We start from the raw sequence: 23,358 nt of genomic DNA, 5'->3' as shown, positions 1-23,358 counted from the left end.
GAATTATTTAAGCTTAGATAAAGGTAAAGTACCAACCAATCAGCTCCTAGCTGTCATGTTACAGGCTGTGTTTGAAAAAATAACAGGAGCTGATTGGTTGGTACTTTATCTCTCTTCACTTTATCTCTCTCCAAGCTTTGATAAATCTACCCCGTATTAAGGAACACCTTTAAACATACATCCCATACTGCACCTGGGAATGTGGCAACCTTGTACCTCTCGACCACATGAGTTCAAGCTAATGACTGGTGCCTGGTGCCATCTTTACTGTGTAGAATGTCACAGTACTGTGCAGACGCATAGTACTTAGCTCCCACAGGTGAGACTATTTACTAGAGATGAGCGGGTTCGGTTTCTCTGAATCCGAACCCGCACGAACTTCATGTTTTTTTCACGGGTCCGAGCAGACTCGGATCCTCCCGCCTTGCTCGGTTAACCCGAGCGCGCCCGAACGTCATCATGACGCTGTCGGATTCTCGCGAGACTCGGATTCTATATAAGGAGCCGCGCGTCGCCGCCATTTTCACACGTGCATTGAGATTGATAGGGAGAGGACGTGGCTGGCGTCCTCTCCATTTAGATTAGGGTTGAGAGAGAGAGAGAGAGATTGACCTGAGGCTGTGATACTGTAGAAGAGAGTGCAGAGTTTAGTGACTGACGACCACAGTGACCACCAGACAGTGCAGTTGTTTGTTTTATTTAATATATCCGTTCTCTGCCTGAAAAAAACGATACACACAGTGACTCAGTCACATACCATATCTGTGTGCACTGCTCAGCCCAGTGTGCTGCATCAATGTATATATATATCTGACTGTGCTCAGCTCACACAGCTTATAATTGTGGGGGAGACTGGGGAGCACTGCAGTGCCAGTTATAGGTTATAGCAGGAGCCAGGAGTACATAATATTATATTAAAATTAAACAGTGCACACTTTTGCTGCAGGAGTGCCACTGCCAGTGTGACTAGTGACCAGTGACCTGACCACCAGTATATATAATATTAGTAGTATACTATCTCTTTATCAACCAGTCTATATTAGCAGCAGACACAGTACAGTGCGGTAGTTCACGGCTGTGGCTACCTCTGTGTCGGCACTCGGCAGCCCGTCCATAATTGCATATACCACCTAACCGTGGTTTTTTTTTCTTTCTTTATAGTCATACTAGTTACGAGTATACTATCTCTTTATCAACCAGTCTATATTAGCAGCAGACACAGTACAGTGCGGTAGTTCACGGCTGTGGCTACCTCTGTGTCGGCACTCGGCAGCCCGTCCATAATTGTATATACCACCTAACCGTGGTTTTTTTTTCTTTCTTTATACATACATACTAGTTACGAGTATACTGTCTCTTTATCAACCAGTCTAAATTAGCAGCAGACACAGTACAGTGCGGTAGTTCACGGCTGTGGCTACCTCTGTGTCGGCACTCGGCAGCCCGTCCATAATTGTATATACCACCTAACCGTGGTTTTTTTTTCTTTCTTTATACATACATACTAGTTACGAGTATACTATCTCTTTATCAACCAGTCTATATTAGCAGCAGACACAGTACAGTGCGGTAGTTCACGGCTGTGGCTACCTCTGTGTCGGCACTCGGCAGCCCGTCCATAATTGTATATACCACCTAACCGTGGGTTTTTTTTCTTTCTTTATACATACATACTAGTTACGAGTATACTATCTCTTTATCAACCAGTCTATATATTAGCAGCAGACACAGTACAGTGCGGTAGTTCACGGCTGTGGCTACCTCTGTGTCGGCACTCGGCAGCCCGTCCATAATTGTATATACCACCTAACCGTGGGTTTTTTTTCTTTCTTTATACATACATACTAGTTACGAGTATACTATCTCTTTATCAACCAGTCTATATTAGCAGCAGACACAGTACAGTGCGGTAGTTCACGGCTGTGGCTACCTCTGTGTCGGCACTCGGCAGCCCGTCCATAATTGTATATACCACCTAACCGTGGTTTTTTTTTCTTTCTTTATACATACATACTAGTTACGAGTATACTATCTCTTTATCAACCAGTCTATATATTAGCAGCAGACACAGTACAGTGCGGTAGTTCACGGCTGTAGCTACCTCTGTGTCGGCACTCGGCAGCCCGTCCATAATTGTATATACCACCTAACCGTGGGTTTTTTTTCTTTCTTTATACATACATACTAGTTACGAGTATACTATCTCTTTATCAACCAGTCTATATATTAGCAGCAGACACAGTACAGTGCGGTAGTTCACGGCTGTGGCTACCTCTGTGTCGGCACTCGGCAGCCCGTCCATAATTGTATATACCACCTAACCGTGGTTTTTTTTTCTTTCTTTATACATACATACTAGTTACGAGTATACTATCTCTTTATCAACCAGTCTATATTAGCAGCAGACACAGTACAGTGCGGTAGTTCACGGCTGTGGCTACCTCTGTGTCGGCACTCGGCAGCCCGTCCATAATTGTATATACCACCTAACCGTGGTTTTTTTTTCTTTCTTTATACATACATACTAGTTACGGGTATACTATCTCTTTATCAACCAGTCTATATTAGCAGCAGACACAGTACAGTGCGGTAGTTCATGGCTGTGGCTACCTCTGTGTCGGCACTCGGCAGCCCGTCCATAATTGTATATACCACCTAACCGTGGTTTTTTTTTCTTTCTTTATACATACATACTAGTTACGAGTATACTATCTCTTTATAAACCAGTCTATATATTAGCAGCAGACACAGTACAGTGCGGTAGTTCACGGCTGTGGCTACCTCTGTGTCGGCACTCGGCAGCCCGTCCATAATTGTATATACCACCTAACCGTGGTTTTTTTTTCTTTCTTTATACATACATACTAGTTACGAGTATACTATCTCTTTATCAACCAGTCTATATTAGCAGCAGACACAGTACAGTGCGGTAGTTCACGGCTGTGGCTACCTCTGTGTCGGCACTCGGCAGCCCGTCCATAATTGTATATACCACCTAACCGTGGTTTTTTTTTCTTTCTTTATACATACATACTAGTTACGAGTATACTATCTCTTTATCAACCAGTCTATATTAGCAGCAGACAAAGTACAGTGCGGTAGTTCACGGCTGTGGCTACCTCTGTGTCGGCACTCGGCAGCCCATCCATAATTGTATATACCACCTAACCGTGGTTTTTTTTTCTTTCTTTATACATACATACTAGTTACGAGTATACTATCTCTTTATCAACCAGTCTATATATTAGCAGCAGACACAGTACAGTGCGGTAGTTCACGGCTGTGGCTACCTCTGTGTCGGCACTCGGCAGTCCGTCCATAATTGTATATACCACCTAACCGTGGTTTTTTTTTCTTTCTTTATACATACATACTAGTTACGAGTATACTATCTCTTTATCAACCAGTCTATATATTAGCAGCAGACACAGTACAGTGCGGTAGTTCACGGCTGTGGCTACCTCTGTGTCGGCACTCGGCAGCCCGTCCATAATTGTATATACCACCTATCCGTGTTTTTTTTTTCTTTCTTTATACATACATACTAGTTACGAGTATACTATCTCTTTATCAACCAGTCTATATTAGCAGCAGACACAGTACAGTGCGGTAGTTCACGGCTGTGGCTACCTCTGTGTCGGCACTCGGCAGCCCGTCCATAATTGTATATACCACCTAACCGTGGTTTTTTTTTCTTTCTTTATACATACATACTAGTTACGAGTATACTATCTCTTTATCAACCAGTCTATATTAGCAGCAGACACAGTACAGTGCGGTAGTTCACGGCTGTGGCTACCTCTGTGTCGGCACTCGGCAGCCCGTCCATAATTGTATATACCACCTAACCGTGGTTTTTTTTTCTTTCTTTATACATACATACTAGTTACGAGTATACTATCTCTTTATCAACCAGTCTATATATTAGCAGCAGACACAGTACAGTGCGGTAGTTCACGGCTGTGGCTACCTCTGTGTCGGCACTCGGCAGTCCGTCCATAATTGTATATACCACCTAACCGTGGTTTTTTTTTCTTTCTTTATACATACATACTAGTTACGAGTATACTATCTCTTTATCAACCAGTCTATATATTAGCAGCAGACACAGTACAGTGCGGTAGTTCACGGCTGTGGCTACCTCTGTGTCGGCACTCGGCAGTCCGTCCATAATTGTATACTAGTATCCAATCCATCCATCTCCATTGTTTACCTGAGGTGCCTTTTAGTTGTGCCTATTAAAATATGGAGAACAAAAATGTTGAGGTTCCAAAATTAGGGAAAGATCAAGATCCACTTCCACCTCGTGCTGAAGCTGCTGCCACTAGTCATGGCCGAGACGATGAAATGCCAGCAACGTCGTCTGCCAAGGCCGATGCCCAATGTCATAGTACAGAGCATGTCAAATCCAAAACACCAAATATCAGTAAAAAAAGGACTCCAAAACCTAAAATAAAATTGTCGGAAGAGAAGCGTAAACTTGCCAATATGCCATTTACCACACGGAGTGGCAAGGAACGGCTGAGGCCCTGGCCTATGTTCATGGCTAGTGGTTCAGCTTCACATGAGGATGGAAGCACTCAGCCTCTCGCTAGAAAAATGAAAAGACTAAAGCTGGCAAAAGCAGTAGCACCGCAAAGAACTGTGCGTTCTTCGAAATCCCAAATCCACAAGGAGAGTCCGACTCCAATTGTGTCGGTTGCGATGCCTGACCTTCCCAACACTGGACGTGAAGAGCATGCGCCTTCCACCATTTGCACGCCCCCTGCAAGTGATGGAAGGAGCACCCGCAGTCCAATTCCTGATAGTCAGATTGAAGATGTCAGTGTTGAAGTACACCAGGATGAGGAGGATATGGGTGTTGCTGGCGCTGGGGAGGAAATTGACCAGGAGGATTCTGATGGTGAGGAGGTTTGTTTAAGTCAGGCACCCGGGGAGACACCTGTTGTCCGTGGTAGGAATATGGCCGTTGACATGCCTGGTGAAAATACCAAAAAAATCAGCTCTTCGGTGTGGAAGTATTTCACCAGAAATGCGGACAACAGGTGTCAAGCCGTGTGTTCCCTTTGTCAAGCTGTAATAAGTAGGGGTAAGGACGTTAACCACCTCGGAACATCCTCCCTTATACGTCACCTGCAGCGCATTCATAATAAGTCAGTGACAAGTTCAAAAACTTGGGCCGACAGCGGAAGCAGTCCACTGACCAGTAAATCCCTTCCTCTTGTAACCAAGCTCACGCAAACCACCCCACCAACTCCCTCAGTGTCAATTTCCTCCTTCCCCAGGAATGCCAATAGTCCTGCAGGCCATGTCACTGGCAATTCTGACGAGTCCTCTCCTGCCTGGGATTCCTCCGATGCATCCTTGCGTGTAACGCCTACTGCTGCTGGCGCTGCTGTTGTTGCTGCTGGGAGTCGATGGTCATCCCAGAGGGGAAGTCGTAAGACCACTTTTACTAGTTCCACCAAGCAATTGACTGTCCAACAGTCCTTTGCGAGGAAGATGAAATATCACAGCAGTCATCCTACTGCAAAGCGGATAACTGAGGCCTTGACATCCTGGGTGGTGAGAAACGTGGTTCCGGTATCCATCATTACTGCCGAGCCAACTAGAGAATTGTTGGAGGTACTGTGTCCCCGGTACCAAATACCATCTAGGTTCCATTTCTCTAGGCAGGCGATACCGAAAATGTACACAGACCTCAGAAAAAGAGTCACCAGTGTCCTAAAAAATGCAGCTGTACCCAATGTCCACTTAACCACGGACATGTGGACAAGTGGAGCAGGGCAGGGTCAGGACTATATGACTGTGACAGCCCACTGGGTAGATGTATGGACTCCCGCCGCAAGAACAGCAGCGGCGGCACCAGTAGCAGCATCTCGCAAACGCCAACTCTTTCCTAGGCAGGCTACGCTTTGTATCACCGGTTTCCAGAATACGCACACAGCTGAAAACCTCTTACGGCAACTGAGGAAGATCATCGCGGAATGGCTTACCCCAATTGGACTCTCCTGTGGATTTGTGGCATCGGACAACGCCAGCAATATTGTGTGTGCATTAAATCTGGGCCAATTCCAGCACGTCCCATGTTTTGCACATACCTTGAATTTGGTGGTGCAGAATTTTTTAAAAAACGACAGGGGCGTGCAAGAGATGCTGTCGGTGGCCAGAAGAATTGCGGGACACTTTCGGCGTACAGGCACCACGTACAGAAAACTGGAGCACCACCAAAAACTACTGAACCTGCCCTGCCATCATCTGAAGCAAGAAGTGGTAACGAGGTGGAATTCAACCCTGTATATGCTTCAGAGGTTGGAGGAGCAGCAAAAGGCCATTCAAGCCTATACAATTGAGCACGATATAGGAGGTGGGATGCACCTGTCTCAAGCGCAGTGGAGAATGATTTCAACGTTGTGCAAGGTTCTGATGCCCTTTGAACTTGCCACACGTGAAGTCAGTTCAGACACTGCCAGCCTGAGTCAGGTCATTCCCCTCATCAGGCTTTTGCAGAAGAAGCTGGAGACATTGAAGGAGGAGCTAACACGGAGCGATTCCGCTAGGCATGTGGGACTTGTGGATGGAGCCCTTAATTCGCTTAACAAGGATTCACGGGTGGTCAATCTGTTGAAATCAGAGCACTACATTTTGGCCACCGTGCTCGATCCTAGATTTAAAGCCTACCTTGGATCTCTCTTTCCGGCAGACACAAGTCTGCTGGGGTTCAAACACCTGCTGGTGAGTAAATTGTCAAGTCAAGCGGAACGCGACCTGTCAACAACATCTCCTCCTTCACATTCTCCCGCAACTGGGGGTGCGAGGAAAAGGCTCAGAATTCCGAGCCCACCCGCTGGCGGTGATGCAGGGCAGTCTGGAGCGACTGCTGATGCTGACATCTGGTCCGGACTGAAGGACCTGACAACGATTACGGACATGTCGTCTACTGTCACTGCATATGATTCTCTCACCATTGAAAGAATGGTGGAGGATTATATGAGTGACCGCATCCAAGTAGGCACGTCACACAGTCCGTACTTATACTGGCAGGAAAAAGAGGCAATTTGGAGGCCCTTGCACAAACTGGCTTTATTCTACCTAAGTTGCCCTCCCACAAGTGTGTACTCCGAAAGAGTGTTTAGTGCCGCCGCTCACCTTGTCAGCAATCGGCGTACGAGGTTACATCCAGAAAATGTGGAGAAGATGATGTTCATTAAAATGAATTATAATCAATTCCTCCGTGGAGACATTGACCAGCAGCAATTGCCTCCACAAAGTACACAGGGAGCTGAGATGGTGGATTCCAGTGGGGACGAATTGATAATCTGTGAGGAGGGGGATGTACACGGTGATATATCGGAGGATGATGATGAGGTGGACATCTTGCCTCTGTAGAGCCAGTTTGTGCAAGGAGAGATTAATTGCTTCTTTTTTGGTGGGGGTCCAAACCAACCCGTCATATCAGTCACAGTCGTGTGGCAGACCCTGTCACTGAAATGATGGGTTGGTTAAAGTGTGCATGTCCTGTTTATACAACATAAGGGTGGGTGGGAGGGCCCAAGGACAATTCCATCTTGCACCTCTTTTTTCTTTAATTTTTCTTTGCGTCATGTGCTGTTTGGGGAGGGTTTTTTGGAAGGGACATCCTGCGTGACACTGCAGTGCCACTCCTAGATGGGCCCGGTGTTTGTGTCGGCCACTAGGGTCGCTTATCTTACTCACACAGTCAGCTACCTCATTGCGCCTCTTTTTTTCTTTGCGTCATGTGCTGTTTGGGGAGGGTTTTTTGGAAGGGACATCCTGCGTGACACTGCAGTGCCACTCCTAGATGGGCCCGGTGTTTGTGTCGGCCACTAGGGTCGCTTATCTTACTCACACAGTCAGCTACCTCATTGCGCCTCTTTTTTTCTTTGCGTCATGTGCTGTTTGGGGAGGGTTTTTTGGAAGGGACATCCTGCGTGACACTGCAGTGCCACTCCTAGATGGGCCCGGTGTTTGTGTCGGCCACTAGGGTCGCTTATCTTACTCACACAGCTACCTCATTGCGCCTCTTTTTTTCTTTGCGTCATGTGCTGTTTGGGGAGGGTTTTTTGGAAGGGACATCCTGCGTGACACTGCAGTGCCACTCCTAGATGGGCCCGGTGTTTGTGTCGGCCACTAGGGTCGCTAATCTTACTCACACAGCTACCTCATTGCGCCTCTTTTTTTCTTTGCGTCATGTGCTGTTTGGGGAGGGTTTTTTGGAAGGGCCATCCTGCGTGACACTGCAGTGCCACTCCTAGATGGGCCCGGTGTTTGTGTCGGCCACTAGGGTCGCTTATCTTACTCACACAGCGACCTCGGTGCAAATTTTAGGACTAAAAATAATATTGTGAGGTGTGAGGTATTCAGAATAGACTGAAAATGAGTGGAAATTATGGTTTTTGAGGTTAATAATACTTTGGGATCAAAATGACCGCCAAATTCTATGATTTAAGCTGTTTTTTAGGTTTTTTGGAAAAAAACACCCGAATCCAAAACACACCCGAATCCGACAAAAAAAATTCGGTGAGGTTTTGCCAAAACGCGGTCGAACCCAAAACACGGCCGCGGAACCGAACCCAAAACCAAAACACAAAACCCGAAAAATTTCCGGCGCTCATCTCTACTATATACCACTGTTATAGCCACCACTGGGTTACCACTGTATACCGCTGAGTAATACGAATAATTCCTGAATTACAACCGTTATCCTTTGTTACAGGCTATAGCTGCTGCTATAACCCTAAATGATATGCCGCAGTATTACAGCTGTTGTCCTGACAACCTTGTAAGGACTCTCTGTGTGGCCTAACTTTCACTATCACATCCGCTGGGTCCCTACTGTGATGTTCTCAATGAGCTATGGGGGATATTCCGACCTAATCGCTGGACTGATAACTTTGCTGTCCTGCGTTCAGATAGTCACCGCCCCAGGGGGAGTGTAAATTTGCCGTGCAAGTGTGCGATCCCATGTGCCGAGCTACAAAAATCCAGTGTGTGCAGTCTCTGCGCAGCCCAGGACTTACTCCTTCAGTGCGATCACATCAGGCTGGTCTGGGCCGTAGCTGACGTCAGACACCCTCCCTGAAAACGCTTGGACACGCCTCTGTTTTTCCGGTCACTTTCAATAAATTTTCAGTTTCTACCCACAAACGGCTTCCTCCTGTCAAACACCTTGCAAACGCCCGTGTGATCGGATTTTTCGTACCATCCTGTCGCTCACCGGCGATGCCCTTTGTTGATGTCCGACGCGCGAGCGCTTTGCGTTGCATACACATGCACAGTTATGACCTGATCACCCACTGTGCGAAAACGCAGCGATCAGGTATGAATCAAGACCTACATCCACAGATTTACTAAGAAACGATTTATCAAAGCCTCTGATTGGCGGCTTTGAAGAAGTTTGAAAATGGCAATAGGAATAAATGCTCTTTAGAACGCAGTTTAAGGCCTGTAGGTGGGCAGTACAGGGTGTCGATGCTGTGTTTTGTGGGCGTCAATGCTCCATTTAAGGGGTGCAGTCCAGACAACAAAGGCGTGTCCGGACTGTTGCTGGGGTGGGTCGCGGCAGCTGTGTGACATCACATGCAGCTTGTGAAAATGTATGATGTGTTTTGCAACAAATAAATGTTGCAATACTGCAGTGCAATACCTGTAATAAAAAAGGGGATTAGTAAATGTTTACAGCCCTTTTGTTTGTTTTCGGTCCTGCCGGGTTCCTATATTGCCGGCTCTTTATCCCGCTGCCGTCTCTGTGCGGGATGGTCAAAATCCTATCTTTCCCTATACTACCCACCTTGTTCTTAAAAGTGGTGGGACGAGATCTTGACTCCGGGCGGCTAGGTTCTCTTTCACCGCAAACCGCCGCTTGCTTCAGCCGCGTCTCCCGTGTGCCGTGCTGTGCTGCAGGGGGCGCTCGGGATCCCAGCTTGTGAGGCGGACGGATGATTTCTTCTGTGCGCTCTGTGTGGCTGAGAGGGCACGGACCGTACTTTGCCCTCTCAGCCACACAGAGCGCACAGAAGAAATCATCCGTCCGCCTCACAAGCTGGGATCCCGAGCGGCCCCTGCAGCACAGCACGGCACACGGGAGACGCGGCTGAAGCAAGCGGCGGTTTGCGGTGAAAAAGAACTTAGCCGCCCGGAGTCAAGATCTCGTCCCACCACTTTTAAGAACATGGTGGGTAGTATAGGGAAAGATAGGATTTTGACCATCCCGCACAGAGACGGCAGCGGGATAAAGAGCCTGCAATATAGGAACCCGGCAGGAACGAAAACAAACAAAAGGGCTGTAAACATTTACTAATCCCCTTTTTTATTACAGGTATTGCACTGCAGTATTGCAACATTTATTTGTTGCAAAACACATCATACATTTTCACAAGCGCCTTGTTCTTAACACATTGTTAGCATTTATTTCATTATTTTTTTGCTCCTGGCAGCTTAAACACATAAATCCCGGCAACAGCGCGGTTTTTCTTCTTTTTAAACATCACATGCAGCGGCTGCAACCCAAAACATGGCGGCTAGACATCTGCCTTCGCAGCTAAGCTGTGTAGGCAGAGGACTACTCAAAACATGCCAAAGCATCACCGCTGTGCGATGCTTTTGCATGTCTGCGTGCATTGGGGTGGGGGCTGGATACGGCTTGCGGGGCATATTTGCCCACTTGCCCTGTGCTAGGCGCTCCCCCGCATGTTACGATATACATATACCATCAGGTCTGAATTACCCCCATTGTACAATGAGTGGCAAGGCAATCATTCTCAACTATCACTGATAAAATAGAAAATATGGATGTCCAATGTCCCGCAACACTGCATGTCTAAAGACATTAGCTCACCAGCTGTAAGAGCGCCCAAATGCTTTCAAACCAGAACCTCAAATGATTCATGCAATACGGCCCTACATTAATTACGCATCTGGTTACCTGACTACAGAACAGCGTGGCATTATCAGTGTTGGATCTAGTTTACAGGCTGTACACTACACATCAGTCCCTCCTGGAATAGAGCGAAAGGTTTGTTTGTTTGTTTGTTTGTTTGTTTGTTTGTTTGTTTGTTTGTTTCTAACAGCTGATAGTTAGATTTACATTTTCACACATATAAAATAACATATACTATGCTATAATTGCAGATTAAAAATGTACCAGAACATAATTATGTTGCTGACTTCCATCAGTATATAATGATGTGGAACACTGCAGTGAGCAACAATCTCTCACACCACTACATAAACCGGTGGGCGTGCGTTAAGTAGCTTTCTGACAATTGCTAAACATTTTTTTCTAGTCTATCTTGCAAACAGCATCTTAAGTTTTGTAAGAGGGAGTAAATAAATAATTATAACCCACTAAGATTATGTGCCATGAAAAACAGCCAAAAAAAATAAGGAGGTGCCATTAATATATTGGCATTTAGGGTCACGAAGCTGCAAACTTAGAGAAATCCAGCGCAAATGCAGAATTTTTTACCATGAGCCATCGATGACTTGTTTTTGTGTGACTGCAACTATTTTGAAGTTTAAGGGGGACATGTACTAAGCAGTGATAAAAGTGGAGAAGCGAGCCAGTGGAGAAGTTGCCCTTGACAACCAATCAGCTGCTCTCTATACTTTTATAGTATGCAAATTATAAATGTTATGTCAATGCTGATTGGTTGCCATGGGCAACTTCTCCAATGGCTCACTTCTCCCCTTTTATCAGTGCTTAGTACATGCCCCCGTAAGTGCATGATCTACTGAGCTAAAACAATGGGCCTAATTCAGACCTGATGCGATCAGCTTCCCTGACATGCGGGGGGACGCCCAGCACAGGGCTAGTCCACCCCGCATGTCAGGCCCGACACCTCCCCCCCCCCCACACACACAAAATCACACACAAGTACAAAAGCACCGCACAGCGGCGATGCTTTTGTACTTTAGGAGTAGCTCCCTACCAGCGCAGCTCCTACACACTGGTAGGGAGCTACTCGTCGCTGTGAGGGTCACAGCAAAAACGCACAGCACCGATCAGGTCTAAATTAGGCCCATTGTCGGTTGAACGGGTTTGGCTCCTTCGAATGGGAGCAGTTAAGCAGTTGATGGGGATTTCTTGCTATTTGAAGACTGCCCAGGTATTTATCCAGGTACTGCACCCAAATGCAAAAACAAGTTTTAAGGGTGAGATAAAACTGGAAGAGATAAAGCACCAACCAATCAGCCCCTAACTGTAATGTTTCTTTTTTTTTTTTTTTGGATATTACTGGTTTATTGGGTCTCTGCATCTAAAGGATCCCTCTCCAGTAACTACTATGCCCACACATTAAGCAAGACAGGTCCAAACAAGGATAGAAAGAAATATTATTAGTGACTACTTATTTTTTACCAGTGGAAGGTGCAGAGGCGGGGCTGCAGCACAGACCAGATTTCAAATAGGGGAGCCGCACCAACTGCCAGTGAGTCAGGGCCAGTGATGTTTGGCAGCTCTTGGGGTGGCAGTTGCTATGGCTTCTCTGTTTGAATCTTGGACGCTGCTGCAGCCCCACCTCTAGAGCCGCCACTGCTGTTTACCATTTGCCAGAAAGAAGCTCTTATAATAGTCGTCGTCCGGGTATCTTCCCCATAAAAAATATATCTGAAAAAGCATCACAAATCACTGCAATATGGAGCAATAAGGGATGCTAATTTCCGGGGCTTTATCACAGTAAGTAATAAATAGGCTTCTAAAATGTAAAAATGTTAAATAACATAAAGGGGCATATATAATAGCATCAGAGTTTGCCGAAGGTGCGAGTTGCCAGCTGACCTTGGTCATTTTTTTAAATAGGCAATCATTTACAAGGCATGGTTTGCCGCTTTAAAAGAAAAAAAAAAGTCTGCGTTCGGCCTGCAACCTGCACCTCCACCAAACGCTATTACATCATACCTCCCAACATAACCCTCTCCAGGAGGGACACAATGCTCTGCTTCTGGACTTTTTTCTTAATGTATGATTGCCGACACCTGTGTTGAACAATTTAATGAATAAGAAAGGTGTTTCACCACAGGTGATGGCAATCATACATTAAGAGGGAAGTCCAGGAGCAGAGCATTCTGTCCCTCCTGGAGAGGGTCATGTTGGGAGGTATGTTACATAAGCCCCCAAGACTGTATTGATGTCACCTGACTTTCATAATTGAAGGTACAATTGAGCAGTATTTTGTAATAAAAGTGATAAGAAGTAATTAAGGGGTTGCAGGAAATGTGATAGTAGGCAGTGGCGAAGCTTTTTTTATTGTTGTTTGCTGGTATGTTGCCAAATTCATCCGGAGAGAGAAGAACAACAGCCCTGGGCCAACCTTCCCTGTTGATTCCTGCAAATACAAATAAAATCCAATAATCACATTCAGGCTGAGCGCCATGCATTCTTTATAGTGTAAGGGTTTTTAAAGCCATACAAGTCAATCAATATATTACAGAAATAATGCAGCCTCAGATCATGTCCTTAGCCTGGCTCTGTATTAGGATAAGCATAGAATCATCCGATATTTGATCCAGAATCACTTTCCTATTGGGTTATAAGGATGAAATGTAAGCTGTATACTGTATATACAGTGGATGCATGTATATGGTTATACAACATACACCGTGACCTGCTAGCAAAGATTCGTGAATGACAAGAGCTGTTACTGAGAAAGGATAATGTTATAAAGCTCTGGAAATGGTTGTGAGATCTAACATTTAAATGACACCTTGCTTGTCCCCCTTAGAACCCTCTCTCCTGCTACCTGCGATCAGCGAGCTAACACTGACCTCTAGCGGCAGATTCAGGAATAGCACAGACCATAAGTTGCTGGAACTACAGTACACTACTTCTATATGTGATATGCTTACCGTATAGCCCTGCAAGGACAGCAGCTAATAGAAGCATATAAAATCACCCACTCGTTTCTATCCATCTGCTCTGGCAGCATAATAGATGTGGGAAATGCTACAACTGTCCACCTCAGACTAGCAGGGAATGCTGGAATTTATAGTTCCACATCAGATGTAGATATATGCGACATATGTAAAGCATTTTTTTCAGTGAGATTTATTTTTCTTTATATAATCACACTCAGAATGCATGTCTCTGCAGTCTCTCAGAATGCATGTCTCTGCAGTCTCTCAGAATGCATGTCTCTGCAGTGTAAGGAAGTTTATATGCATCCTTAATCAGGCACTCAAAGTGTTCAGTTACCAGTAGCTCATCTATAGTGTAAATGCTGTTCTTGATGCAACCTGTCTGAACGTGGTGGATCAATTCATCAGTCCAGGAAGCCTCTGGACTGTATTTTACTCTACAACTCATCGCTCATGACACATATCGCCGCTATTGTGGGATTGGGAATGTATGGTTATTATCTACCGCTGTGCACACTGCTGCCATCCATTGCCACCTGCTATGCCATGCATACAAGAGGACTTAACATTAGCTCGCTCCTTCTTGCCAGGTGAAAGAGACTTGCCAGGAACTCAGTCCATGGTTCTTAGCAGCAGAACCATTGCACTGAGAGCATTTCATTCTTGTCACATCTAAAGCATGGTGCTTTCTTATTTCTCTTAGAAAATACAAGGAGGTGGTGCAGTGAGTAAGAAATCACAGGGATTTTTGCCTTCACACACACTCCCCTGGAAAGAGCTTTGCATTTGGCAGGGCGGCTGAGCACAGCTCAGAGCTGGGGCTCAGGAGTCAGGTTTGCTGATATAAGAGCAGCTGCTTCGGATGCTCATAACCTCAGGATCACAGTGCACTTACCCAGTGCCACCTCCTCTTAGTGTACTTTGAACACTGCCCCTGCTGGATCACTGCGTCCAAGACAAGCGAGCAGGATGGAAAAATGCACACAAGCTCCGGGTCTATGCTGTGGGGAACATGATGGCACTGGCACCAGATAAAATAGGAGGATGCAGGTCGTCCAGAAGGTGACGAGTGCTCTGCCACACCTTGGGACCCGATGGAAGCTCTCTGGAATGAATGAAGCAAATGGACAATGACTGGAGATGAGGGCTAAGGAGATAATAACTTGGCAAGGGACTCACCGCGGTGAGGCTATGGAGCTATGTGGTTGCCCCTTTAACACCAGTATGGATGTATCTGACAACAACAGTGAAAATGCCAACGGTACTGTTTTCCCTTCCTTTGGACCTTACGGGGAAGGGCAATATTCAGTTACTGCCGTTTGGGGCTTGGCAGCTATTGTCGGCTTTCTCATTATATTCACCATCGTGGGGAATGTCTTTGTAGTTATTGCTGTGTTGACTAGTAGGGCTCTGAAAGCCCCCCAGAACCTTTTCTTGGTGTCGTTGGCAGGTGCAGACATCCTGGTGGCTGCCTTGGTCATGCCCTTCTCTCTGGCTAATGAGCTGATGGGTTACTGGTACTTTGGGGACATCTGGTGTGATATCTACCTGGCTTTGGATGTGCTCTTCTGCACCTCATCCATAGTGCACCTCTGTGCTATCAGCTTGGACAGATATTGGTCTGTCACCCAGGCTGTAGAGTACAACCTCAAGAGGACCCCCAGGAGGATCAAAGGGATTATTGTAACTGTTTGGCTGATATCTGCTGTCATCTCCTTCCCACCTCTGATCTCCATGGACAGAGTCGGAGGGGAAGCCATGAGAAATGCCAACTCCACAGATAGAGATGAGAAGTGTGAGCTGAATGACGAGACTTGGTACATTCTCTCTTCCTCCATAGGGTCCTTCTTTGCGCCCTGCGTAATCATGATCCTGGTCTACATTCGGATCTACCAGGTGGCCAAGCTGAGGACCAGGACATTGTCCGAGAAGAAGCCAGTATCTGAGTGCCCATCCAATATAGAGAATGGCTATAGCAAGGGGACTTCTAGCAAATACCCCGTGGATAAGGAGAATGGACATTGTTCATCCCGTCCCACCCCACCAAAAACCACCGAAGTAGACGAGTTGGACCTGGAGGAGAGCAGCATGTCTGAGAGCAAGAGGAGGAAAAGCAGCAGCCGAGAGGACAATACTGACTCCAGCAAGGACAGGAGGAGCTTCTCCAAGCAGTCCAGCCGCCTGTCAAGGACCAGCAACAAGTCCATAGACGTGTTCTCATCCAGGAAGAAAAAGAGGAGCAGTATCTCCAGGAGGAAGATCACGCAAGCCAGGGAGAAGAGGTTTACCTTTGTCCTGGCCGTGGTCATGGGGGTGTTTGTGGTCTGCTGGTTCCCTTTCTTCTTCAGCTACAGCCTGTATGGGATCTGCAGGGAATCCTGTGCCATCCCTGAAACTTTATTCAAGTTTTTCTTCTGGATAGGCTACTGCAACAGTTCCCTCAACCCTGTCATCTACACTATCTTCAACCAGGATTTCAGGCGCTCCTTCAAAAAAATTATCTGCTTAAGTCAGAGAAAGAGATGAATGCACTGAGATACTTGCAGTATTGACAGAGCACTGCCTTAGGGGTGCTGAGGGGAGGTAGGGACTGATGGAGCTAGGCAGCGCTCATCCTCCGTGGCCAAAGTGATGTAACAGTATATGACAATGTGAATGTACAGGCAGGATGCCTCATAGCACTGAGCCCTGGGACACATCGATGATGAGGAGTATTAGAAATGTCTGTGACGATTTTTTTCTACCTTATAAGCAAAGGGCAGGCAACCAGAAAGGAAGAGGTATCTCTATTATTAGCTATCCACCAGGTACACGTGTTTCTCCTTTTTATTTGCTGTCTTTTGTAGGCAGGTTCTGCTAAAGTATATTTTACATTTGTTCTGAAACAAATATATTTCATAATAAAAGGCGATGTTCTGTCTTGTGTCGTGGCTGTGGGGTCAGTGGTCATAACGTGTATAAGTATATACTTTGCCTTGCATAGGATAGGCTGACACAGTCATCAGCACTGATTATTTTGCACACTTTACACATAGGCAGAGTGAGTCCTGGAATTACCGATTACCATATTGATTGCGTGGTAATTGCTCAATAAAATCTAATCCACTAATCAGGATGTTTCATTATGGAAATAAAGAGAATAAAGAGGTTAGAAAACCAGAGCTGTTATGATTGCATAAAAAATTAGCGTGTGTGTGTGTATAAATTCAGTATATATATATATATATATATATATATATATATATAAAATTTAAGATTAACTATATATAATCTCTCTCTCTCTCTCTCTCTCTCTCTCTCTCTGTATAATATGCAGTATGATCGTTATTTCTTTAGCTTATATTTGCATTATATTAGATTTTGCATGTACAGTATCCAAGTAAAAGATGGTTGTTGTCACTGCAGTGACTCAGAAGAGGACCATTAGGATAATATGCAAGTTCTTTGTAACACTGTCTATTATTTCAATAGTATCAGAAATGTTCTGCAGCCCTGAGTGCCTTATATTTTGAAAGGAGTGATCTGTATTACAGGGGAAGATGTATCAAGCCTTGGAGAAAGTTAAAGTGGAGAGAGATAAAGGGGTCTATTTACTAAGCCTTAGAGAGATAAAGTGCAGAGAGATAAAGTACCAGCCAATCAGCTCCTGTCATTTTTCAAACACAGCCTGTAACATTGCAGTTAGGAGCTGATTGACTGGCACTTTATCTTTGTCCACTTTATCTCTTTCCAAGGCTTAAGGGGGTATACACGGGAGAGATGTGTGCTGACCGAACCGCTCAGCACACATCTCTCCCGCCGCTCAGCACAGCGTGATGTGTGCTGAGCGATGTGGTGGGAGGACGGGGGCCGCTCATTTCACCCAGCGGGTGAAATGAACGACCTGCTAGATTGGCCTGCATCCAGGCTCAATCTAGCAGCGGCGATTGCGATGTGCGGGGCCACGCATCGCTATCGCTGAGGGGGCTACACACGAGTAATCTCTGCTTAAAATCTAAGCAATCTAGTCAGATTGCTTAGATTTTAAGCATGGATCTCTCCGTGAATACCCCCCTTTTGTAAATAGACCACAAAGTACCAAACAGTCAGCATCTTTTTTTCTAGGGCTGATTGGTTGGTATTTTATCTCTTTCCAGTTTGTCTACCTCCAAGGTTTCATGCATTTCCCCTATAGTATCTGTGTTTAGTGTCTCCTGAGGGGCATGTGGCACATGTGGTTTTATTCAGGGATTAGTGGATCACTTCAAAGAACAACTTGTGTAAGTATTATCCAGCTTTGGCAGTAATGCTTCATGCATTATGTGTTGGAATTAAGCACTACTTACATGTCAGCTTTATGTGCGCAGAATAGACTGTACTGGTGAGCACAAAGATCACATTTGTCCTGCCACTGCTCTGGTAGAAGACTAGAAGGTGTACATTCTGTCTGTGTATGCATTACTGCTTAGTGTGCCTTTCTCCTCCACATGTCACCCTTCCTGGTGTATTTCCACTTTTATCCTTCCTATCCTGAAATTCACTCAGCAAGTAGTAAATGCACAAATTAATACTGTAGGTACTATACAAAAATTTGTAAAAAGCCCACGTCCTACCGCACAACCCAGCTCTGCTGCTGCACATATAAATATGAAACCACATAACCACACTGTGGGATGCTGTAATGGTAAATGTATCTATGCCTCCTAGACCCTTATACTGTACCAGTCAAATATGTTGCTTCTGACCCATATATATATGTCCCCCTGTCTTGCAAAGCTGCGCCCCCTTTTTGGCCGCCCACATCTTTGGTGTGCACAGGCGACTCTTGGCTGCACGAGGTGTCACCAACTATTGTAGAAAACAGTAGTGCATGCACCAGGATTATGCTAGGAGAAAACAGTACCATAACTGCCTAATTTTTGCTGTGAGATGTGTGTTGACACTGATATACACATACAGTACTGTGCAGAAGTTTCAGTAAGAGTTCCTTTAAAAAATGTAAGTATTAATAGTTTATTTCTATCATTTAACAAAATGCAAAGTGAATGGACAGATGCAAAATCTAGATAAAATCAATATTTGCCATGACCACCCTTTTTGCCTTCAAAACAGCATCAATTGTTCTAGGTACACTTGCACACAGTTTTTGAAGGAACTCAGCAGCAAGGTTGTTCTAAACATCTAGGAGAACTTACCACAGATCTTTTGTGGATGTAGGCTTGCTCATATCCTTCTATCTCTTAGGGTAATCCCAGACAGACTCAATGATGTTGAAATCTGGGCTCTGTGGGGGCTATATCATCACTTTCAGAACTCTGTGTTCTTCTTTACATTGAAGATAGTTCTTAATGACATTGACTATATGTTTGAGGTTGTTGTCATTCTACAGAATAAATTTGAAGCCAATCAGATTCCTCCCTGATGCTATTGCATGATGGATAAGTACCTGCCTGTATTTTCAGCATTGAGGACACCATTAATTCTGACCAAAAAACCCCAACTCCATTTGCTGAAATGAAGCTCCAAACTTGCAAGGAACATCCAATATGCTTCACTGTTGCCTGCAGACAATCATTATTGTACCGCTCTCCAGCCCTTTGGCCAAATACTTAATATTTTGACTCATCAGTCCAGAGCACCTGCTGCCATTTTGCTGCACCCCAGTTTCTATGTTTTCATGTATAGTTAAGTTGCTTTGTCTTGGTTTCTACATCAAAGGTATGGCTATTTGGCCACAATTCTTCCATGAAAACTACTTTTGGCCAGACTTGTCCAAGTGGTAGATGGGTGTACCTGGGTCCCACAGGTTGCTGCCATTTTCGAGCTGATGGCACTGTTGGAGATCTTATGATCTTATGATTTTGAAGGGAAGTAAGCATGATGTTTCTTTCATCTGATGCACTAAGTTTCCTTGGCTGACCACTGTGTCTACGGTCCTCAACGTTGCACATTTCTTTGTACTTCTTCAAAAGAGCTTGAACAGCACATCTTGAAACCCCAGTCTGGGTTGAATTCTTTGCCTGGGAGAGATCTTGCTGATGCAGTATAACTACCTTGTGTCTTGTTGCCGTGCTCAGTCTTACCATGGTGTATGCCCTGTAAGATGAAACTGTCTTTCACAACCTCACCTTTGTAGCAGAGTTTGGCTGTTCCTCATACAGTTTTAAGCCTCCTGCACAGCTGTTTCTATTTCAGTTAATGACTGTGTTTCAACCTACATATGAAAAGGATGATCATTATCACCTGTTTGGTATGGTTGATCATAATTGTGACTATAATTCTACAAAATCCCTGACTTTGTGCGAGTGTACCTAGTAGAATTGATTCTGTTATGAAGGCAAAGGGTGGTCACACCAATTATTGATTTCATTTAGATTTTTCTTCTCTTCATTCACTTTGCATTTTGTTAATTGCTAGAAATAAACTATATATATGGATTCGATATGATATGCCGGCTGTTGGGATCCAGGTGGTAAGGAAACTGATGCTGGGATCCAGAAAGCTAGAATACCGGCAGCGAGCACAGCATGTCCCCTCACGGCCTGCTGCACTCACCACGCTTCGGGCCTGGTAGTGACCTTCGGTTGCCACATGGTTATATTCCCCCTCGGGTGGTGGAATGGACCACCACCCGTGAGGGGATTCCAGCCAGCGGTCAGGATTCCGACCGCTGGTATTTCACCAGGTGTCCGGATTCTGGTGTCGGAATCCCGACAGCCGAGGATCCCAACAGCCAGCAAAATGAATGCCTCATATATATGTATATATATCTAATCTATCTATCTATCTATCTATCTATCTATCTATCTATCTATCTATCTATCTATCTATCTATCTATCTATCTATCTATCTAATCTATCTATATTGTAATATATATATATATATATATATACATATATATATATATATATATATATATATATACATATATATATATATATATATTTGCTGTGCTGGTTCGGCACTCTTTTTATCAAATGAATGTGCTCCGGTGCCCTCCCTCCATCACCTGGTTCCCCGGGTATGCAGCATACGATTCGAAATAAGACGGCACTCTGGAGACTCAATGGTGATGAATCAACCAATGGTGTATTAAAGTCTGACTTTAATACACCATCGGCTGATTTATCACCATTAAGACTCTAGAGTGCCGCCTTATTTCGAATCATATATATATAGATAGATAGATAGATAGATAGATAGATACAAATAGTGTATATAAGCGCTGCAACCTACAAGACGAAAAACAAACAAAAGTCTTTTTATCAATTTGTAAACTAACAGCAGTCCCGTTTTTACAAATAGGGTGGCTGCTTGAAAGTCCTCAAGTCTGGCTCTATTTCCAAAAAACCAGTGTTCAGTATATAGAAGTGGTAGGACCCAGCGCCTTTCGTGCAAACAGTGTCATTAGCTCAATAAGCATTTATGGTGGTCATTCCGAGTTGATCGCAGCCAGCAACTTTTTGCTGCTGCTGCGATCAACTAGTACACGCCTATGGGGGAGTGTATTTTAGCTTAGCAGGGCTGCGATCGCTTGTGCAGCCCTGCTAAGCTAAAAAAATTTCAAGCACAAGTAGGCCAGCCCTGTACCTACTTACCCTATGCAACGATCTCAGCGATGCAGGAGCCAGCTTTGACATCAGACATCTGCCCTTCGTTCTTCTGGACACGCCTGCGTTTTCAAATCCACTCCCCGAAAATGTCTGGAAACGCTGCGGTGACGCCCAGGTCCGCCTTCTTCCTGTCCATCTTCTTTGCGGTCCGCTCTGCGACCGCTTCCTTCTCAAGACGCGACGTAACCCAGTGACCCCTGTCGCCGGGCAACGTCGCGCACTGCGGCCGCCGTGCATGCGCATTCTGCACCCGTTCACACTGCAGCGATAAACCGCTGCGTGCGAACGGGTCGGAATGACCCCCTATATGTATACCAGATAGATGATAAATTCAAAACCCTGCTACACATTTCAATTTATCATCTATCTAGTACGCATGTAAATGCTTATTGAGCTATTGACACTGTTTGCACGAAAGGAGCTGAGTCCTACCACATATATATATATACAACATAAACATAATATTTATATCAATTAAATACAAACATCAGTTGTCTGGCATTTGAAAAAAGAAATGGGAATCTGCTTTCCTTCTGTAGACTGAATATAAATACCAGTGCAACATGGATTGAGACTTGCATGCCCCCTCGCCCCATTTTGAACTTGGCCTAGCCTTGCGTGCCTCCTCTCTCCCCTGTATGTACTTGGCCTAGACTTGCATGCGCCCTCTCTCCCCTTTCTGTTCTTGGCATAGACTTGCATGCCCCCTCTGTCCCCTTTCTGTTCTTGGCCTAGACTTGTATGCCCCCTCTTCCCTTTCTGTACTTGGCCTAGTCTTGTATGCCCCCTCTTCCCTTTCTGTACTTGGCCTAGCTTGCGTGCCTCCTCTCTCCCCTGTATGTACTTGGCCTAGACTTGCATGCGCCCTCTCTCCCCTTTCTGTTCTTGGCATAGACTTGCATGCCCCCTCTGTCCCCTTTCTGTTCTTGGCCTAGACTTGTATGCCCCCTCTTCCCTTTCTGTACTTGGCCTAGTCTTGTATGCCCCCTCTTCCCTTTCTGTACTTGGCCTAGACTTGCGTGCCTCCTCTCTCCCCTGTATGTACTTAGCCTAGACTTGCATGCGCCCTCTCTCTCCTTTCTGTTCTTGGCATAGACTTGCATGCCTCCTCTGTCCCCTTTCTATTCTTGGCCTAGATTGCATGCCCCCTCTTCCCTTTCTGTACTTGGCCTAGACTTGCATGCCTCCTCGCCTCTTTCTGTACTTGGCCTAGACTTGCATGCCCCCTCTTCCATTTCTGTGCTTGGCCTAGACTTGCATGCCCCCTCTTCCCTTTCTGTACTTGGCCTAGACTTGCATGCCCCCTCTTCCATTTCTGTAGTTAGCCTAGACTTGCATGCCTCCTCTCTCTCCCCTTTCTGTACTTGGCCTAGACTTGCATGCCCCCTCTTCCATTTCTGTAGTTAGCCTAGACTTGCATGCCTCCTCTCTCTCCCCTTTCAGTACTTGGCCTAGACTTGCATGCCTCCTCTTCCCTTTCTGTACTTGGCCTAGACTTGTATACCCACTCATCCCTTTCTGTATTTGGCCTAGACTTGCATGCCTCCTCTCTCCCTTACTTGGCCTAGACTTGCATGCCTCCTCGCCTCTTTCTGTTCTTGGCCTAGATTGCATGCCCCCTCTTCCCTTTCTGTACTTGGCCTAGACTTGCATGCCTCCTCGCCTCTTTCTGTACTTGGCCTAGACTTGCATGCACCCTCTTCCATTTCTGTACTTGGCCTAGACTTGCATGCCCCCTCTTCCCTTTCTGTACTTGGCCTAGACTTGCATGCCCCCTCTTCCATTTCTGTAGTTAGCCTAGACTTGCATGCCTCCTCTCTCTCCCCTTTCTGTACTTGGCCTAGACTTGCATGCCTCCTCTTCCCTTTCTGTACTTGGCCTAGACTTGTA

At 45.5% G+C, this 23,358-nt stretch overlaps 1 protein-coding gene across 1 annotated transcript; it reads left to right on the top strand.

Moving 5' to 3' along the window:
* The first annotated feature begins 14,244 nt into the window (after positions 1-14,244).
* Positions 14,245-16,795, top strand: ADRA2C (adrenoceptor alpha 2C). Its single transcript, XM_063951554.1, has one exon. The coding sequence runs from the start codon at positions 15,016-15,018 to the stop codon at positions 16,399-16,401; it is 1,386 nt and encodes a 461-aa protein (XP_063807624.1). The 5' UTR covers positions 14,245-15,015; the 3' UTR covers positions 16,402-16,795.
* Positions 16,796-23,358: the final 6,563 nt, after the last annotated feature.

Source organism: Pseudophryne corroboree, chromosome 1 (assembly GCF_028390025.1).
Source record: "Pseudophryne corroboree isolate aPseCor3 chromosome 1, aPseCor3.hap2, whole genome shotgun sequence".
In the NCBI taxonomy this organism is placed as follows: domain Eukaryota; kingdom Metazoa; phylum Chordata; class Amphibia; order Anura; family Myobatrachidae; genus Pseudophryne; species Pseudophryne corroboree.
The sequence above is the reverse complement of the archived record's forward strand: the minus strand, read 5'-3'. Positions and strand labels throughout refer to the sequence as shown.

Bases quoted from the DNA above. Each gene is read 5' to 3' on its own strand.
- ADRA2C (XM_063951554.1), top strand. From the start codon at position 15,016: ATGAGGGCTAAGGAGATAATAACTTGGCAAGGGACTCACCGCGGTGAG.